Raw genomic sequence first — 18,634 nt, forward strand, 5'->3', positions numbered from 1 at the left:
CATTCTCCTACCTCAGCCTCCCGAGTAGCTGGGACTACAGGCGCCCGCCACCTCGCCCGGCTAGTTTTTTGTATTTTTTAGTACAGACGGGGTTTCACTGTGTTAGCCAGGATGGTCTCGATCTCCTGACCTCGTGATCCGCCCATCTCGGCCTCCCAAAGTGCTGGGATTACAGGCGTGAGCCACCGCGCCCGGCCAGAATTTTTTTTTTTATCTGTTCAAATAGGCTCAACCATACTCTGAGGTCACTATCTTTGTCCTCTTTTATTGAAAAATAAAAACTATATAGCCGACTTAGTGCATTAAGTATTCATTTGATTGTCAGGGTCCCTGAGATCCCTCCTTCAGGGGGTCTGGTGTACAAACTGTGAGAAGGGGAGATTCTCAGTGTGGTGGGGGACTGAGTGTGGTAGGGACTCCCCAGCAACTGAACGCTTCTCTCTTCGTCTCATGCTCTTACTGGGGCTGGTGGTCCGGAGGCTCTTACTCTTTGGAGGCCATGTGGACCATGAGGTGCACCACCCTGTTGCTGTAGCCAAATTCATTGTCATGCCTGGAAATGAGCTTGATAAAGTGGTCATTGAGGATAATGCCAGCCCCAGCACTGAAGGTGGAAGAGTGGGTGTCACTGTTAAAGTTGGAGGAGACAATCTGGTGCTCATTGTAGCCCCAGATGCCCTTGAGGGCCCCCTCTGATGTTGCTTTACTACCTTGACGTCATCATATTTAGCTGGTTTCTCAAGAAAGCAGGCCAGGTTCATAACCAGTAGATCTCTACTGGTGCAGGGATGATGTTCTGGAGAGCCCCATAGCCATCACACCACAGTTTCCCAGAGGGGCCATCCACAGTCTTCTGGATGGCAGTGATGGCATGGACTGTGATCCTGATTCCTCCCATGATGCCAGAGTTGTTATGGATGACCTTGACCAGGGAGCTAAGCAGTTGGTGGTACAGGAGACGTTGCTGATGATCTTGAGGTTTTTATACTTCTCATGGTTCATGCCCATCACAAACATGGGGGCATCGGCAGAAGGGACAAAGACGATAACCCTTTTGGCTCCACCCTCTAAGTGAGCCCCAGCCTTCTCCATGATAGTGAAGATGCCAGTGGACTCCATAACATAATCAGCACCAGCATCATCCTGTTTGATTTTGGTGGGATCTCACTCCTGGAAGATGGTGATGGGGTTTCCATTGATGACAAGCTTCCTGTTTTCAGCCTTGATGATGCCATGGAACTTGCCATGGGTGGAATCATACTAGAACATGTAGACCATGTAGTTGAAGTCAATGAAGGGGTCGTTGATGGTAACAGTATCTACTTTGCTAGAGTTAAAAGCAGCCCTGATTACGAGGCACCCAATACAGCCAATTCCATTTACTCTGGGCTTCATTTTTACCATGATGTCTCAGGGACATGGCTGGTGCTGCCCAAGAACGGAAGAAGGAGAGGGCAAGGTTCTGTCACTTTTTCTCTTCCTTTTGCTTACTTTAGGTTTAATTTATGCTGCTGTTTATACTTTCTTAAGGTGGAATTCGAGATCATTAATATGAAACCTTTTTCCTTTTCTGCAATAAGCATTTAAAAGCTAAACATTTCCTTCTAAGCACTGTTTAGCTGCAGCCTGCAAATTTTGATATATTGTATTTTCACTCAAATAAATGTATTTTCTAATTTTTCTTTTGATTTCTTCTTTACCCATGGATTGTCTAGAAGTATGTTTAATTTCCAACTCTTTGGGAATTTTCCAGATAATTCTCCATTATTGATTTCTAGTTTAATTCCATTGTGGTCATAGAACATATTTTATATTATTTTAGTTTTGTTTAAATTTATTGAGACTTGTTCGATGGCCCAGAATATGGTCTGTGTTAGTGAATGTTCCACATGTAGTTAAAAAGAGTATGTGTTCTGTTGTCCTGTGGTGGAGTGTTGTATAAATGAAAATTAGTTGATAGTGTTGCTCAAGTTTTATGTTTCCTTAGCTGAACTTTTGTCTATCTATCCTGTTAATTAGAAGTCTCTAAGTATCATTGTAAATTTGTTTCTCTTCTTAGTTCTGTCAGTTTTTGCTTCATGTATTTTGAAGCTCTATTATTTGGTACATACACATCTGGGATTGTTATTTCTTCATAATGAATTGAATCCTTTTTATTTTGAAATACTGCTTTTTACCCCAGGTAATGTCACTTGTTATGAAGTTTACTTTGGTTAATATCACCACTCGAGCTTTCTTATGATTAGTGTTTATATGGTATTCTTTTTATATCCTTTTACTTCTAAACTTTGTCTTTATATTTAAAATGGATTTTAAATTAATTTCTTGTAGATAGCAAATAGTTGTATCTTGCTTTTGTTATCCAGTCTCATAATCTCCTTTTAATTGGAGTAGACATTAATAGTATTTGACTATTTATAATAATGTAGTTATTAATGTGTTTGAGTACAATAAGTCTACCATTGTACTTTTTTTTTTTTTGGATCCCTCTCTGTTGCCCAGGCTGAGTGCAGTGATATGGTCATAGCTTCTGTAACGTTGGACTCCTGGGCTCAAGTGATTCCCTGGCCTCAGCCTCCTGAGTAGTTGGGACTACAGGCACTTGCCATCATACTCAGCTAATTTAAAAATTTTTTTTGTAGATGTGGGTTCTCGCATTATTGCTCAGACTGGTCTTGAACTCCTGGCCTCAGGGAATCCTTTTGCCCCAGCCTCCCAAATTGCTGGGATTACAGGTGTGAGCCACCACACTCAGCCCTAAAATGCTTTGTCTGCTAACTCCATCTTCTGTGTCATTTCTGGGTCTGATAATATTGACTGATTTTTCCCCCCTTTTAATGTTCACAATTTACTGCTTCTTCACATTACCTAGTACGTTTTTGATCAAATGCCAGACATCATAAATATTATGTTTTTGAATGTTTGAATTTTATTGTTTTTCTTGAAAAAGATTATTGAAGTTTTTTTTTAGCAGGCATTTAAGTTATTGTGGATCAACTTCACGTTTATAAAGCTTCTTTTTGAATTTTGTTAGGGTGCATCTAGAATAGCCTTTGCTCTAAATGTTGTAAAGCCTTTCTACTGAGGCTTCTGGGATCTTTCCTTAGTGCCCCAAGTATTCAATTCTGGCCAGAAGGAACTTGAATATCTATCAGCCATATAGCTCCCTGGCTTTTATTCTTTGCCTGGCTTTGTGTAGTTTTACCTTATGCACGCTCAAATTATATTCAGACAAAAGCTCAAGGGAGGGAGTATCTACTCTGATTTCTGGAGTTCTTCATGACTCCCTCTTCTATATTACTGCACCCCACAAATTTCAGCTGACTCAGCTTCTTGGGGCTCCTATATCTGTCTCCTCAACTCAGCCACAAGGCTCTGCTCATTTGTCCTTCCTGTGCCTTGACTAGAAACTGCTTCTAGGAAGAAAGCATTGTGATTGTAGAGCTTACTTCATTTGTTTTTCTTCTCTTGGGGATCAGAGTCCTGTACCACCTTTTTTCATGGTCATATTTTGTTCAATTTTCTAATTATTAAATGGAAGGTAGGGAAGTCCTATACTTATGGGTAGAAGCAGAATCCTAATTTTTTCTTAGTTGGTCTTATTTTTTAGAACAGTTCCAGATTTACAGACAAATTAAGAGAGTATGGTATTCTCATATACCCCCACACCTAGTTCCTCGTTATTAACATCTTATAGTACGTTTGTTACAATTGAGTCAATATCAATACATTGTTATTAACTAAAGTATGTAGTATATTCAGATTTCCTTGGTTATTACCTAGTGTCCTTTTCTATTTGAGGAATCAATCCCCGATCTCACATTACACTTAGCTGTCATGTCTCCTTAGGCTCCTCTTGGCTGTAACAGTTTTTCAGACTTTCTTTCTTTTTTTTTTTTTTGGATGACATTCCAGTTTGAGGAGTACTGGTCAGGTATTTTATAGAAATGTCCCTTAAATGGAGTTTATCTTACGTTTTTCTCACAATTACATGGATTATGGGTTTGGGACAGGAAGACCACAAAGATAAAGGGCCATTTTCATTACATCATATTAAAGGTACATGTGATCAACATGACATCACCGTTTATGTTAACCTTGATGATGACCTTGTTTTCATCTGGTTTCTCCACTGTAAGTTACTCCTCTCGTCACCTCCCATTTCCAGACTGTGCTCTCTGGAAGGAAGTCACTGTGTGTGTCCCATATTTAAGTGATAGGTAGTAATGTTCTACCTCTTGAAGCGGGGGTATTATCCACATAAATTATTTGGAATTCTTCTGCACAAGAAACTTATCTCTTCTCCTCCACATATTAATTTATTCAATCACTTACATATATCAGTGTAGACTCATAGATACTTATTTTGTACTTTGGCTTATAATTTGACTTATTTTTTAATTTGGCTTGTCTTTTTTTTTTTTTTTGCTCAATTTGTTACAACTTTAGCTGTGGGAGCTCTTTCAGGTAGCTCTTATGTCCCTTTTATTCCCTCAGTGTGTGTGTGTCTGTGTGTGTGTGTGTTGAGCATTTTCTTACTTTCTGGCACTAAAAGATATATCTGGTATAAAAGACAAATGATACACCTATCTACATAGGGCGCTTACCGTGAATAGAACTTGCAGGACTGGAAGTTGCTTTGGGCGAGTCATTGAGTGAGTGGTGGGTGAATGTGAAGGCTCAGTTCATTACTGTACACTACTGTAGACTTTATAAATACTAAGGATACACATGAAATTTATTTTAAAAAACTATCTTCAATAATTAAACTTGACTTATTGTAACTTTTCATTTTATAAACTTTATAATTTTTTGAAACTTTTTATTCTTTTGTAATCACACTTAGCTTAATCACAAACATGTATAGCTGTGCAAATTTTTTTCTTTTTTTCTTTTTTCTTTTTTTTCTTTGAGACAGGGTCTTGCTCTGTCATCCAGGCTGGAGTACAGTGGCGTGATCATGGGTCACTGCAGCCTTGACCTCTCTAGCTCCAGTGATCCTCCCACCTCAGCCTCTTAAGTAACTGGGACCACAGGGGCATGCCACCACACCCATCTAATTTTTGTATTTTTTGTAGAGACAAGTTCTTCCTGCGTTGGCCAGGCTGATTTCACATGCCTGGGCTCAAATAGTCCTCCTGCCTCAACCTCCCAAAGTGCTAGGATTGCAGTGTGAGCCACCACATCTGGCTTTTTTACTTTGTATCCTTATTCTATAAGCTCTTTTCTTTTCTTTTTGAGATGGAGTCTCGCTCTATTGCCCAGGCTGGAGTGCAATGGCACTATCTTGGCTCGCTGCAACCTCCACCTCCTGGGTTCAAGCAATTCGCCTGCCTCAGCCTCCCGAGTAGCTGGGATTGCAGGCATGCACCATGACGCCTGGCTAATTTTTTTGTATTTTAGTGGAGATGGGGTTTCACCATCTCTAACTCGAACTCTTGATCTCAAGTGATCCACTCGCTTCAGCCTCCCAAAGTGCTAGGATTACAGGCGTGAGCCACTGCACCTGGCCTATTAGCTTTTTTCTGTTTAAAAAATATATTTAAGTTTTTAAACTTTTGTTAAAAATTGAGACAGAAGCAAACACATTAGCCTAGGCCTACACAGAGTCAGGATCATCAGTATCAATCCCTTCTGCCTCCACGTCATGTCCCACTGGAAGGTCTTCAGGGGCAGTAACGCACATGGAGCTGTTATCTCCTGACATGCCTTCTTCTGGAATACCTCCTGAAAGACCTGCCTGAGGTTATTTCACAGTTAACTTTTTTTTTTATATATGTAAGTAGGAGTACTCTAAAGTAACAATATAAAATATAGTACAATAAAATAATAAGCCAGTAACATAGTTGTTTATTGTCAAGTATGTACTATACATAATTGTATATGCTAGACTTTTACACAGCTGGCAGCACAGTAGGTTTATTTATACCAGCACCTCCACAAACATGTGAGTAATGCTTTGCACTTGACCTTCTGTCAGCTATGATATCCCTAGGTGGCAGGAATTTTTCAGCTTCATTGTAATCTTATGGGACCATCTTCATATGTGTGTGGTCTTTTTGACCCAAACATTGTTATGTAGCACATGACTAAATTTTGGAATCACTTTGTCAGTATTTACAAAATAGCTTTCTGAGATTTTGATTGAAATTGTCTAAAATTTTTTTTTTTTTTTTTTTTGAGACAAGAGTCTCGCTCTGTTGTCTAGGCTGGAGTGCATGGCACGATCTCAGCTCACTCCTATCTGTACCTCCCAGGTTCAAGTGATTCTTACGCCTCAGCCTCCCAAGTAGCTGGGATTACAGACATGCACCACCAGGCATGGCTAATGTTTGTATTTTTAGTAGAGACAGGGTTTTGCCACGTTGGCCAGGCTGGTCTCGAACTCCTGGCCTCATGTGATCTGCTTGCCTCAGCCTCCCCTAGAGTGCTGGGATTACAGGTATGAGCCACTGCACCTGGCCAAAATTGCCTAAATTTTTAAAATCCTAAATTGGTGTTGAATTTTGTCAAATGCTCTCCTGCATCGATTTTGCTGATCACATGATTTTTCTCCATTCTTTTTTAATGTACTAAATTATATTGCTTAACTTTGGAATGAAAAAAAATCTTACATTCCTGAAATAATTTCAGTTTGGTTGTGATGTTTTATTCTATTTCGTGCTGAATTCAGTTTACTAATATTTTGTTTAGGAATTTTGCATCTATGTTCATGAGACAGATTGGCCTGTAATTTTCATTTTTTGTAATGTCCTTGTCAGGTTTAGGCCTCAAAGTTATGTTGACTTTATAAAATGAACTGTGAAGTATTTCCTCTTTTTTATGCTTTAGTTTGAGTAATATTGATTTTTTTATATCTTCCTTAAATATTTATTAGAATTCACCAGGGAAGTTATCTTGGCCTGTTATTTTCTTTCTTAAGTAAATTTTGTTTTCATTCTTTTTTATAGTGAAGTATATTGAGTTAGAATGCGTACACAAACAAATGCACACAACTTAAAGTCCAGTTCAATGAATTTTGACTAATGTATAAACCTGTTTTACTTCCACTATAAGCAAAATACAGTGAATTTTGTATTTTGTAAAAAAAGTTCCCTTGTGCCCATTTACCTTCAGTACCTATCCCTACCCCAACCACAAGCAACAAATGATTTTCACGTGCTTATTTGCCATCTGTATACCTCTTTGGTTAGTTTTCTGTTTATATCTTTTGTCCATTTTTTTTTATTTTTTATTTTTTATTTTTTTGAGACAGAGTCTTGCTATGTTACCCAGGCTGGTCTTGAGTTCCTGGGCTTAAGGGATCCTCCTGCCTCAGCCTCCCAAGTAGTTGGGACTACACACGCACAGTACTACTCTTGGTTGCCTACTTTTAAATCAGGTTGTTTGTTTTCTTATTATTATGTTCTCTATACTGTAGGATATTCTTCCTTTCCTAGAATTTCATGTAAATGGACTCAGACATACTGTTGTGTCTGGCCTCTTTTGTTCAGTGTAATGTTTTTGAGCTTCATCCTTGCATATTATATGTGTCAGTGATTCATTCTATTTTTATTGCTGCGTAATATTGGATTGTATAGCTATACCACAATATGTTTATTTATTCTCCTGTTGATGGAATATTGGTTGTTTCCAGTATTTAGCTATTATTATTATTTATTTTTATTTATTTATTTATTTTGAGACGGAGTCTTGCTCTGTCGCCAGGCTGGAATGCAGTGGTGCAATCTCGGCTCACTGCAGCCTCCGCCTCCCAGGTTCAATCAATTCTCCTGCCTCACCCTCCTGAGTAGCTGGGACTACAGGCTTGTGCCACCATGCCCAGCTAATTTTTGTATTTTTAGTAGAGATGGGATTTCACCATGTTGGCCAGGATGGTCTTGATCTCTTGACCTCATGATCTGCCTGCCTTGGCCTCCCAAAGTGCTGGGATTACAGGCATGAGCCACCATGCCTGGCCTTTTTTTTTTTTTTTTTTTTTTTTTTTTTTTTTTTTTTTTTTTTTTTTTTTTAGACAGAGTCTCACTCTGTAGCCCAGGCTGGAGTGCAGTGGCACTATCTCGGCTCACTACAAACCTGTGCCCCTCAGGTTCAAGAGATTCTTGTGCCTCAGCCTCCTGAGTAGCTGGGGTTACAGGTGTGTGCCACCATGTCCAGCTAATTTTTGTATTTGTAGTAGACACTGGGTTTTGCCATGTTGGCCAGGCTGGTCTTGAACTCCCAACCTCGAGCGATCTACCTGCCTTGGCCTCCCAAAATGTTGGGATTACAAGCGTGAGCCACCACGCCTGGCCAGGGATGTCATTTTTTTATAACTAGCCGTAAACTTTAGCTTTGAAGTAAAACTATTTCTAGCAAGTGATTTTTACCTGATATTTTTTTGTTGTTCTTGCCCATATTTTAGTTGGGTTGTGTTATTATAGTTCTCTATGTATTCTAGATTTAAGTTTTTGTATATGGTTTGAGGCAAGTGTCAAGTTTAATTTTTTTCCTACAAACATCCAGTTGTTCCAGTACCTTTTGATGATAAGACTGTCTTTTCTCCCATTGAATTATCTTAATACCTTCATGAAAAGCAATTGGCCATATATATGTGGATCTATTTTTGGACTCTCAATTCTGTTCCAGTGATTTATATGTCCACCCTTACGTCAATACCATGTTATTTTGATTATTGCTACTTTATAGTAAGTGACAGCATGTTGCCTGAAATCATGTCTTCCACCTTTATTCTTCTGTTGATGTTTGCTTTGGCAATTAGGGGTCCTTTGCATTTTCATATACATTTTAGAATCAGCTTATCTATTGCTACTAAAAATGCTTGATTGGGATTGTGTTAAATCTAGAAACTAATTTAGGAAGAATGGACATATTAACAGTTTCAAGTTTCAGACCCATGAGCGTATTTTAACTCTCCATTAGGTCTTTTAAAATTTATCACAGCAGTGTTTTATGGTTTTTAGTGTAGAGATCTTAACACATTTTTGTTACATTTGTTGCTATGTATTTGACCTTTTTGATACTAGTGTAAATGGAAATTTTTTCTTTTATGTTCTAGTTATTCATTATTACACTAAATCATCTTTGGGTGACTACTAAACATTCTGTTGAAAATTTGTAGAAATAATTTGACACTCAAGGTGATATTTTAATGCAGACAGGATTTCCTTTTGCTTTTGTCTGGCTCGCAGACTAGATGCGGATCACTTTGTTCCAGTCAGGGACCGAGATAATTCAAAACTGGCTTTCAAGTCTAATACGGGCTTGTCTATTTCCTGTTCACTCTTCTGTTTAGAATGTGGCCCTTCGGGATCCAACTGAAATCCTGGGTTATCTACTAAAACCCCTCCTCTTTGATGGGCCCCAAGTTCCAATTTGTGTGAAGATTGCCAGAAGCTATACTCAGCTTATCAGCCTTCCAGCTGTTGCTTTTGCTTTCAGATTTGGCAATTGCCTCAGTGGAAAAAGTTACCTCAGATACTTGGGTCGCTTCTTTTGTCTTCTCTCTCAAAACTTGTGTAACTTTTCTAATCACTGTGGCAGTATTCTGATGCCTTCAAAGCATGCTTTCCTTTTTTTGCTTCTTTTCTTAAATATATATATTTTGTCCATCTTTCCTAAGCTGCTTTCAGCAGGAGGGTTGATCTGAGATAACCTGGGAGGCCATTCCAGAAGTGTCTTTCTCTTCCTGTCCTCCACCTTTCACTGGAATATAATATTGTTTTCTGTATCTCATTTAATGCTGTACTCCCAGCACTTAGAATAGTGTGGAGCACAGAGTAGAATATCTTTTAGATTAAAGATGAGGCTAGCCAAGAGTTTGAGGCTGCAGTGGCTATGATTGTGCTACTGCACTCCAGCCTGGGTGAAAGAGCGAGAGACCCTGTCTCTAGTAAAAGAAAAAGAAAGAATGAGGGTGAGTGCAGTGGTTTAACACCTGTAATCTCAGCACTCTGAGAGGCTGGGACAGGAGGGTCACTGGAGCCCAGATGTTTGAGACCAACTAAAGCAACATAGTAAGACTCTGTCTCTCTATATATTTTTTTAAATTTCTTTTTAAAGAACGAATTCATTAGCATTTTATTTGAGAAGATAGAATGGTAATTCAAAAGAAAATATCTTTCTTGTCATTTTTTCAAAACTAAGATATATCCTTTCTTGAACATAATTATGGTGAGTTTTGAACTAGAACTCAGGACCTTTAGGATTGTAAGCTCTTTTTTTTATAATTTAAAAATATTTTAAATGTAGAGTTGTCCCTATTTTTTATTTTTATTTTCTTTCTTTCCTAAGATATTGTAGAATCTATTTTTTATTTTTAAAATGTTTAATTGACAAACAGTAATTATAATCTCTTATTGATATTTCCTTAAAATTTAAAGTAACATCTTTGGTCTTTGTTTCTCCATTTGTAAATGATTTATTCCTCTTAGTCATGGACATAGTTTCCATTGTTGTTAATTAAAGAAACTTTGAGAGGCATTGAGGGAGGTTGGAGGGAGAGTAGGGTGGACAGAGGAGCAGAGGAGAGAAGAGGGAAGCTCATTGAAAGCCACGTGGAGAGGGAGTGAAGAGCAGAAGAAAGAATAGAGGGGACCTGAGACACCCAGAGAGGGACAGAGAACCATGGCGTCTGGTGACACTGCTGCCAGAGAGGAGGAGCATAGCCTTTGAGAATGTGAGCTCTGCCTCCAGAAGCACAACATTCAGGCACTGCTCAAAGATTCTATTATGCAGTTGTGCACTGCTCAACCCCGGGGACCAGTGGCATTCCTCAGGGAACACTTTGAGAGGTTGGAGAAGCAGGAGACAAAACAAATTCACAATATGCAGGAAGCAGGCACTTGTACAGAATTAAGGAGAATGAAATCTCTCCTCCTCCATCCAACCCAGTGGTTAAAGATCAGAGGTGACAAGGTACCGTCAGCACTGAATTCTTCATGGAGGAAGATGCCACATTATATGTTAGAAAGATTATACCGAAAGATTATAAGATTATACCAAAAGCCATTATAAGGCAATGTCTTTAGCCAAAGCCATTGAAAAGAATGTGCTGATTTCACATCTTGATGATAATGAGAGAAGTGATATTTTTGATGCCATGTTTCCAGTCTCCTTTATCACTGGAGAGACAGTGATTCTGCAAGGTGATGAAGGGGATAACTTCTGTGTGATTGATCAAGGAGAGAGGGATGTCTGTGTTAATGATGAATGAGCAACCAGTATTGAGGAAGGAGGGAGCTTTGGAGAATTTGTTTTGATTTATGGAACACCTAGAGTAGCCACTGTCAAAGCAAAGGCAAATGTGAAATGGTAGTGTATCAACCGAGACAGCTATGGAAGAATCTGTATGGGAAGCACACTGAGAAAGTGGAAGATGTATGAGGAATTCCTTAGTAAAGTGTCTATTTTAGAGTCTCTGGATAAGAGGGAGCATCTTATGGTAGCCGATACATGGGAACTAGTCAAGTTTGAAGACTGGCAGAAGATTGTGGTGCAGGGAGAACCAGGGGATGAGAGATGAGTTCCTTATTATTCTAGAGGGGCCAGCTGCTATGCTGCAACGTTGGTCAGAAAATGAAGAGTTTGTTGAAGTGGGAAGATTGGAGCCTTCTGATTATTTTGGTGAACTTGCATTACTGATGAATCATCCTCCTGTTGCCACAGTGGTTGTACATGGCCCCTTGAAGTACATTAAGCTGGACCAGCCTAGATTTGAATGTGCTCTTGGCTCATGCTCAGACCTCCTCAAACGAAACATCTAGTAGTACAACAGTTTTGTGTCATTGTCTGAAATCTGCCTCCTGGGCCTCCCTTTTTTCCTCTCCCCAATCCATACTTCACTCATGCAGACCACTTTATTTTCGCTATTTACAGTGCCAGATGGACATTAGCATCACAGCTTCTTGTCTGTTTGTATATTACAAGTTGCTCTTACTGTACCGTTTTTAATTTGGAGTAGTAATTAAATGCTCATACACAATTAAATAGAGTTTTGTGGAGTCTTTGCTGTTACTGCTTCACTTTGGGCAATGTTAGTATTCAACCTCTGAGCAGTGAGTGCCATGCTTTTGGGTGAGGGCAGATCGCAGCATCAGTTGAATTACCATAGAGTAATGATGGAACAGTGTAAGATTTTTGTTTTTTTTAACTGACATAACTTTCCAGTTTTAAGCATATTTAGACTGTGGACATATATGCTGTATTTCTTTATAGAATTAGTGATTTATCATTAAACTTTAAGGATTAGGAAAAATGGATACAGAAAAATCTTAGTATAGTAGAAGTACATCTGCCTGTAATTAAACTAGTTTAAGCGTGGAAAAATGCCCATTTTTCCACTCTTAAATTATCAGTGGGTATGATCAGTTTAGTTTCTTTTTTTAACCAGAATTTTTGTTTGCCAAGCTAATTTGCCTGGTTTTGTTTATATCTTGTTATTAATGTTTTCCCTCCAATTCTGAAATATTTTTAGATGTGTCTATCTATACCTGTCTTTTAAGTTTGGAACCAAATCATAGACTGCAAATATTGGGTTATGATTTAACTACGTCTGCCTCTGCTCGCAAATTCTGATTAGACCTTTATCCAGCTAGTGCCAAGTATTGATCAGATGCTGAATTGAGGATCAGAATTTGAGATCTACACTCCTGGTTGTTAATTTAGAGCTTTTGGTTAATGTACATCCTTCAGTTGACTCTAGTATAATCTCCTATGCTTATCAAGCTGATTCCAAGGGATTGAATTTGCTACAACTAGAGTCAGTTGGAACAAAAGTCATAACAGAAATGGAGGTAATATTGCTAAAGGGAGAGGTATCAAGCTGACAAAGTTCAGTGTCTGGAATTTTTCCCCACTAAATTCAGTGGGATATGAGATTTTGGAAGTTTTTTTCCTTTTTTTTTTTTTTTTTTTTTTTTTGAGTCAGTGTCTTGCTCTGTCACCCAGGCTGGAGTGCAGTGGCGTGATCTCTGCTCATTGCAGCCTCGGCCTCCCGGGTTCAAGTGATTCTCCCGAGTAGCTGAGACTACAGGCACAGCCACCACGCCCAGCTAATTTTTGTATTTTTAATGGAGACGGGCTTTTACCATGTTGGCCAGGCTAATCATGAACTGCTGACTTCAAGTGATCCACCCGCCATGGCCTCCCGAAGTGTTGGGATTACAGGTGTGAGCCACCATGCCCGACCAAAACTTTTTACTTTAGCATTTGTTCCTTCCTTTTTATTTCGACTAGAATTTCTGGTGGGATGGGGGTAGGGTATGGTATGTTTGTGTTTTTCAAATTGGTATAAAAGGTCATTCTGCTACAAGTCCTACTTTCCTATCTAGCATTTATTTCTCTAGCAGACTTTTTAAAAAGTGAACTTATGTTTTGAATCTGAACTGTATTTCAGTATTTTCTAGCCTTACGAGTTACATTATTCCAATGATACCCAACAGTTTATTTTTATTTTTTGTTTTTATTATTATTTTTTGAGACAGAGTTTTGCTTTTGTTGCCCAGGCTGGAGTGCAGTGGCGTGATCTCGGCTCACTGCAACCTCCACCCCCTGGGTTCAAGCAATTCTCCTACCTCGGCCTCCTGAGTAGCTAGGATTACAGGCACCCGCCACCACACCTGGCTAATTTTTTGTTGTTGTTGTTTGTTTTTTTGAGACGCAGTCTGGCTCTGTCACCCAGGCTGGAGTGCAGTGGTGCGATCTTGGCTCACTGCAAGCTCCGCCTCCCAGGTTCACACCATTCTCCTGCCTCAGTCTCCCGAGTAACTGGGACTACAGGCGCCCGCCACCACGCCTGGCTAATTTTTTGTATTTTTTGTAGATACGGGGTTTCACCATGTTAACCAGGATGGTCTCGATCTCCTGACCTCGTGATCTGCCTGCCTCGGCCTCCCAAAGTGCTGGGATTACAGGCATGAGCCACTGCGCCTGGCCATTATTATTATTATTATTTTTTTAAGTAGAGAGGGGGTTTCCCATCATTTTGGCCAGGCTGGTCTTGAATTCCCGACCTTGGGTGATCCACCCGCCTTAGCCTCCCAAAGTGCTGGGATTACAGGCGTGAGCCACTGTGCCTGGCCTATTATTTTCTAAATAGAATTTCATAGTTCTGTAATGTAGCCACTTATTTCCATTGTGATTTACATATAATGTAATGTAGGGATATATTTGGGAGTGACAACAAGCTTTTCCATCTGTGTGCAACTGGCTCTGATTATTGATCACCTCTCCTACCCTTTCCCAGGTCATTTAAATTGGTCATGGTAGGTTTTGTTGTTGTTGTTGTTGTTTTCATTGATTTGAAAAAGTTTCAGATTGTTTCTAAGTATGAGGTATAAATCTGGGAAAGAGATTTGATTTATACTTTAGTATGAGATAGGAGGCCACCTCGTTAAAAATTGTTAAATTTCCAAAATAATCCATATTAAATGAGGTTTGCTGATCAGTACTTTGTCTTTAGCTACCTTTTTATATTTAACTAATTAAATATAAAAATTATGTTTTTATAAGCTTAAAAAATTAAAGAGCCTTCAAAGAAAAAAAAGATAGCAAGGGCATTGGAATTAGTGTTTTAAACAATCAAAATGCTTAGTTATAAATCCCAGCACTTCAGGACTAGGGGGATTGCTCGAGTTCTAGAGTTTGAGACCAGCCTGGACAACATAGTGAGACCCTGTCTCTACCAAAAATTTAAAAATCAAGTTGAGTGTGATACTGTATGCCTGTAGTGTTAGCTTCTTGGGAGGCTGAGGTAGGAGGATCATACTTGAGCCTAGGAGTTCAGGGTGGTAGTAAGCTATGATCACGCCACTGCACTCCAACCAGGGTGACAGAGGAAGACCCTGTCTCTTAAAACAAAAAACAAAACCCTTAGGTATAAATATAAACTTATAAGTTTTATTATGTAGTAATCCTGCCCGTGAATACAAACAAAACAAATAGATCATTGTGTTTTAATACATAAAGATGAAAATTTTCATAAAAAATTACATTTTGAGTAATATGTAAATGTTTATCTGTGTTTCTCCCCCCTCTTCCCATTAGGGCCATTTTGAGTGCCAGATCTAGTTATTTTGCTGCAATGCTGAGTGGCTGTTGGGCTGAAAGCTCCCAAGAGTACGTTACTCTTCAAGGGTAAGCATATTTTTACAGGGCCATTTGACTGCAAATGATTGCAAATTGTATTTCATACAACGCACTTTTTATGAATCTGATTTCCCTGGATGTTCAGTGAAATATTTCTCAGGTAGAATTCAACAAAGTACATTTTCTGAAACAGGAAGTAATAGAGAGCATTCATTAATAGAGGTATTGTGTTAATCTGCTTATGCTTCTATGACAGAATATCCAAACTGGGTGATTTAAACAACAGGTATTTATTTTCTCAAGGTTCTGGAAACTGAAAGTTCAAGATAAACGTGCCAGCAGTTTTGGTGTCTGATGAGGGCTCTGCCTATGGGTTGCACTGCCACCTTCTTGCTGTACACTCATGTGGCCCTTCCTTGGTGCATGCACTTGGAGAGACAGTCTTATGGTACTTCTTATGAGGAAACGAATCCTATCAGATCAAGGACCCATGTGACCTCATTTAACCTTAATTACTTTCTTAGAGGCCCCATCTCTAAATATGACCACACTGGGGGTTAGGGCTTTACCATATGAATTTGGAGGGAACACAGACATTTCAGTTCATAACAGGTAGTTTTCTAAATTTTTTTTTCTTTTTATTTTTTTGAGGTGGGATCTAGCTATGTCGCCCAGGCTAGAGTGCTGTGACACAGTCGTGGCTCAGGCGTTCAAGGCTGCAGTGAGCCATGGTCACACCACTGCATTCCAGCCTGGGTAACAGAACCAAACCCTGTCTCAAAAAAAAAAAAATATATATATATGTACACACACACACATATACACACACACACACGTATACACACGTATATATTTTATATAACTTAAAGTATCTCCAGTTATCTCAAAGGGATCTTAATTGTTTAAACTATTAATATGCAAAGCAAATATTTCCATTCAATTTCTTTTTTTTGTTTGTTTTTTGAGATGGAGTCTCATTCGGTCACCCAGGCTGAAGTCAAGTGGCGAGATCTCAGCTAATGGCAACCTCCATTGGTATCCCAGGTTCAAGTGATTTTCCTGCCTCAGCCTCCTGAGTAGCTGGGATTACAGGCATGCACCACCACGCCTGGCTAATTTTTGTAGTTTTAGCAGAAATGGGGTTTTGCCATGTTCGCCAGGCTGGCCTTGAACTCCTGACCTCAAGTAATTCACCTTGCCTTGGCATCCCAAAGTGTTGGAATTACAGGCATGAGCCACTGCACCTGGCCTACATTCAAGTTTTTAAATACTAATATAACACTTTTAGGAAAGGGGTATTAGAAAATCAAATTAATAGCAGTTCATAAATAAAGACTTGGAAATCACTGACCTTACCAGAAGGACTATACTGGAGACCTTTCCAAAGAAGGTTTTGCTCTTCTCTGAGAGAAGAGATCTTCAGAAATACACATTTAGATACTAGATATACAATTTGGCTGTTTGATGGTCTTTATTAAGTGTATAAAGAGAAATTAAACTCTTCAACCTAACTGAGAAATAAATGTGCTTAGAAACATCCAAAACATGAAAATACATGGCATGGGCAATACATAGCAAAGATATGTAACAACAGGAGAAGTGAGTTGTTTTCCCTACTTGTATCTACATTTCATTTGTTTTCATTTATTATTTCTGTATATGCGCTTTTAAAAAATACATTATGTAGGCCAGGCGCAGTGGCTCCCACCTGTAATCCCAGCGCTTCGGGAGGCCAGGGTGGGGGGATCATGAGGCCGGGAGTTCAAGATGAGCCTGACCAACATGGTTGAAATCACGTCTCTAGTAAAAATACAAAAACTAGCTGGGCGTGATGGCACATGCCTGTAATCCCAGCTACTCAGGAGGCTGAGACAGGAGAATCTCTTGAACCAGGGAGGCAGAGGTTGCAGTGAGCCGAGATCGTGCCACTGCACTCCAGCCTGGGCGACAGAGTGAGACTCCGTCTCAAAAAAAAAACACAAAACAAAAAAAAACACATTATGTAATGATGATCTAATTAAATTCTTTTTATCTGAGGTCAATATAGGGCCTCAAGTGATCCTCCTGCTTCAGCCTCCTAAGTAGCTGGGATTATAGATGTGTACTCCTACACCTTGCTAGTTTTTATAATTTTTAGTAGAGATGAGGTCTCATCATGTTGCCCAGGCCGGTCTCAAACTCTTGATCTCAAGCGATCCTCCCACCTTGGCCTCCCAAAGTACTGGGATTATAGGTGTGAGCCACTGCACCCAGCTTAAATCACATTTGTCAATTCATAATTCAGAGTTCATTCCACCACAGTCAGTGAAGAAATTTAAAAGTTTTCCCATTGGTATGTGTTCTTGAGCTAGCTCAGACTGCTCTTCTTCTCCACTGTGTAAATCTTTGTCCCACAGAACCCTAATGTTCCTAGTAGGCACGTTAGGAGAAACACATGGCATAGGATTGGGATCTTAGGGGAAGGCCATTTGGTAAGGGATGCCCCTTCAACTTTTATCTGTTTTATATAGTTCAAGGTAGAAGATGCTCAATAAATAATGATTTGATAACCTACTAATAACACTGTATAACTTATATAAAAATCTATTGTTGTCGTTCTGTTTAAATTAATGGTATACCTGCATGGATGTTATTTGAAGAGTGTATTCTTCAGGTAAAAGGAAGATTAGAACATTATCTTGGCTGGAAGTTTATGGGAAAATTGAATCATTGATATTGATTAAACCTTAATTATTTCTGGATTTGAGTTTTCTTTTATTTTTCAGTATAAGCCATGTAGAACTGAATGTTATGATGCATTTTATATATGGAGGAACTCTGGACATTCCAGACAAAACTAATGTTGGGTATGTATTCCTTTTTAATAATTTAAAATATAAAAGAGTTAGGTTCTACTTTGTTGAGCTGTGTTGCAAAGTGTTAATGAAGTAGAAACTGCTTTTTATAATCTATTTTACTATATCTTCAGTATGTCTTGAGAACATCTAAAAATAAGCAGGTCACCTTATTTAGAAGAAAAGGTGACTTATCAACTCACATTAATAAGATTGAAAACAGTCTTTATTAGACTTAAATTTAGAAGAAGCTATAAATTATGGTTTATAGATCAATAAATTGATTAAACTTTTATCAAACTTTGAAAATTATTTTACTACTTTTTGAATTTTAGTATATCTTTTCTAAACAGCAAAAGAAAAGAAAAAACACACTTAAGAATATAGGGGCCGGGCACGGTGGCTCTCACCTGTAATCCCAGTACTTTGGGAGGCTGAGACGGGCGGATCTTGAGGTCAAGAGATCGAGACCATCCTGGCTAACATGGTGAAACCTCGTCTCTACTAAAAATACAAAAAAAAAAAAAAAAATTAGCTGGACATGATGGTATGCACCTGTAGTCCCAGCTACTTGGGAGGTTGAGGCAGGAGAATCACTTGAACCTGGGAGGTGGAGGTTGCCGTGAGCCAAGATTGCACCACTGCATTCCAGTCTGGTGATAGAACGAGACTCCATCTCAAAAAAAAAAAAAAAAAAAAGAAAGAAAGAAAAA

General features: G+C 38.9%; 1 protein-coding gene and 1 pseudogene across 1 annotated transcript in view; both read left to right on the plus strand.

The window, feature by feature from the left end:
- BTBD8 (BTB (POZ) domain containing 8) overlaps positions 1-18,634 on the plus strand; it is a 59,605-nt gene that overhangs the window by 33,246 nt on the left and 7,725 nt on the right. Inside the window, exons 5-6 of the mRNA XM_011973517.1 lie at positions 15,046-15,135; positions 17,853-17,933. Coding sequence (XP_011828907.1) covers positions 15,046-15,135; positions 17,853-17,933 — 171 coding nt within the window. The remainder of the gene's footprint in view (positions 1-15,045; positions 15,136-17,852; positions 17,934-18,634) is intronic.
- Positions 10,627-11,894, plus strand: LOC105534718 (annotated as a pseudogene).

This window comes from Mandrillus leucophaeus, unplaced genomic scaffold (assembly GCF_000951045.1).
Source record: "Mandrillus leucophaeus isolate KB7577 unplaced genomic scaffold, Mleu.le_1.0 Scaffold1001, whole genome shotgun sequence".
Taxonomy (NCBI): Eukaryota; Metazoa; Chordata; class Mammalia; order Primates; family Cercopithecidae; genus Mandrillus; species Mandrillus leucophaeus.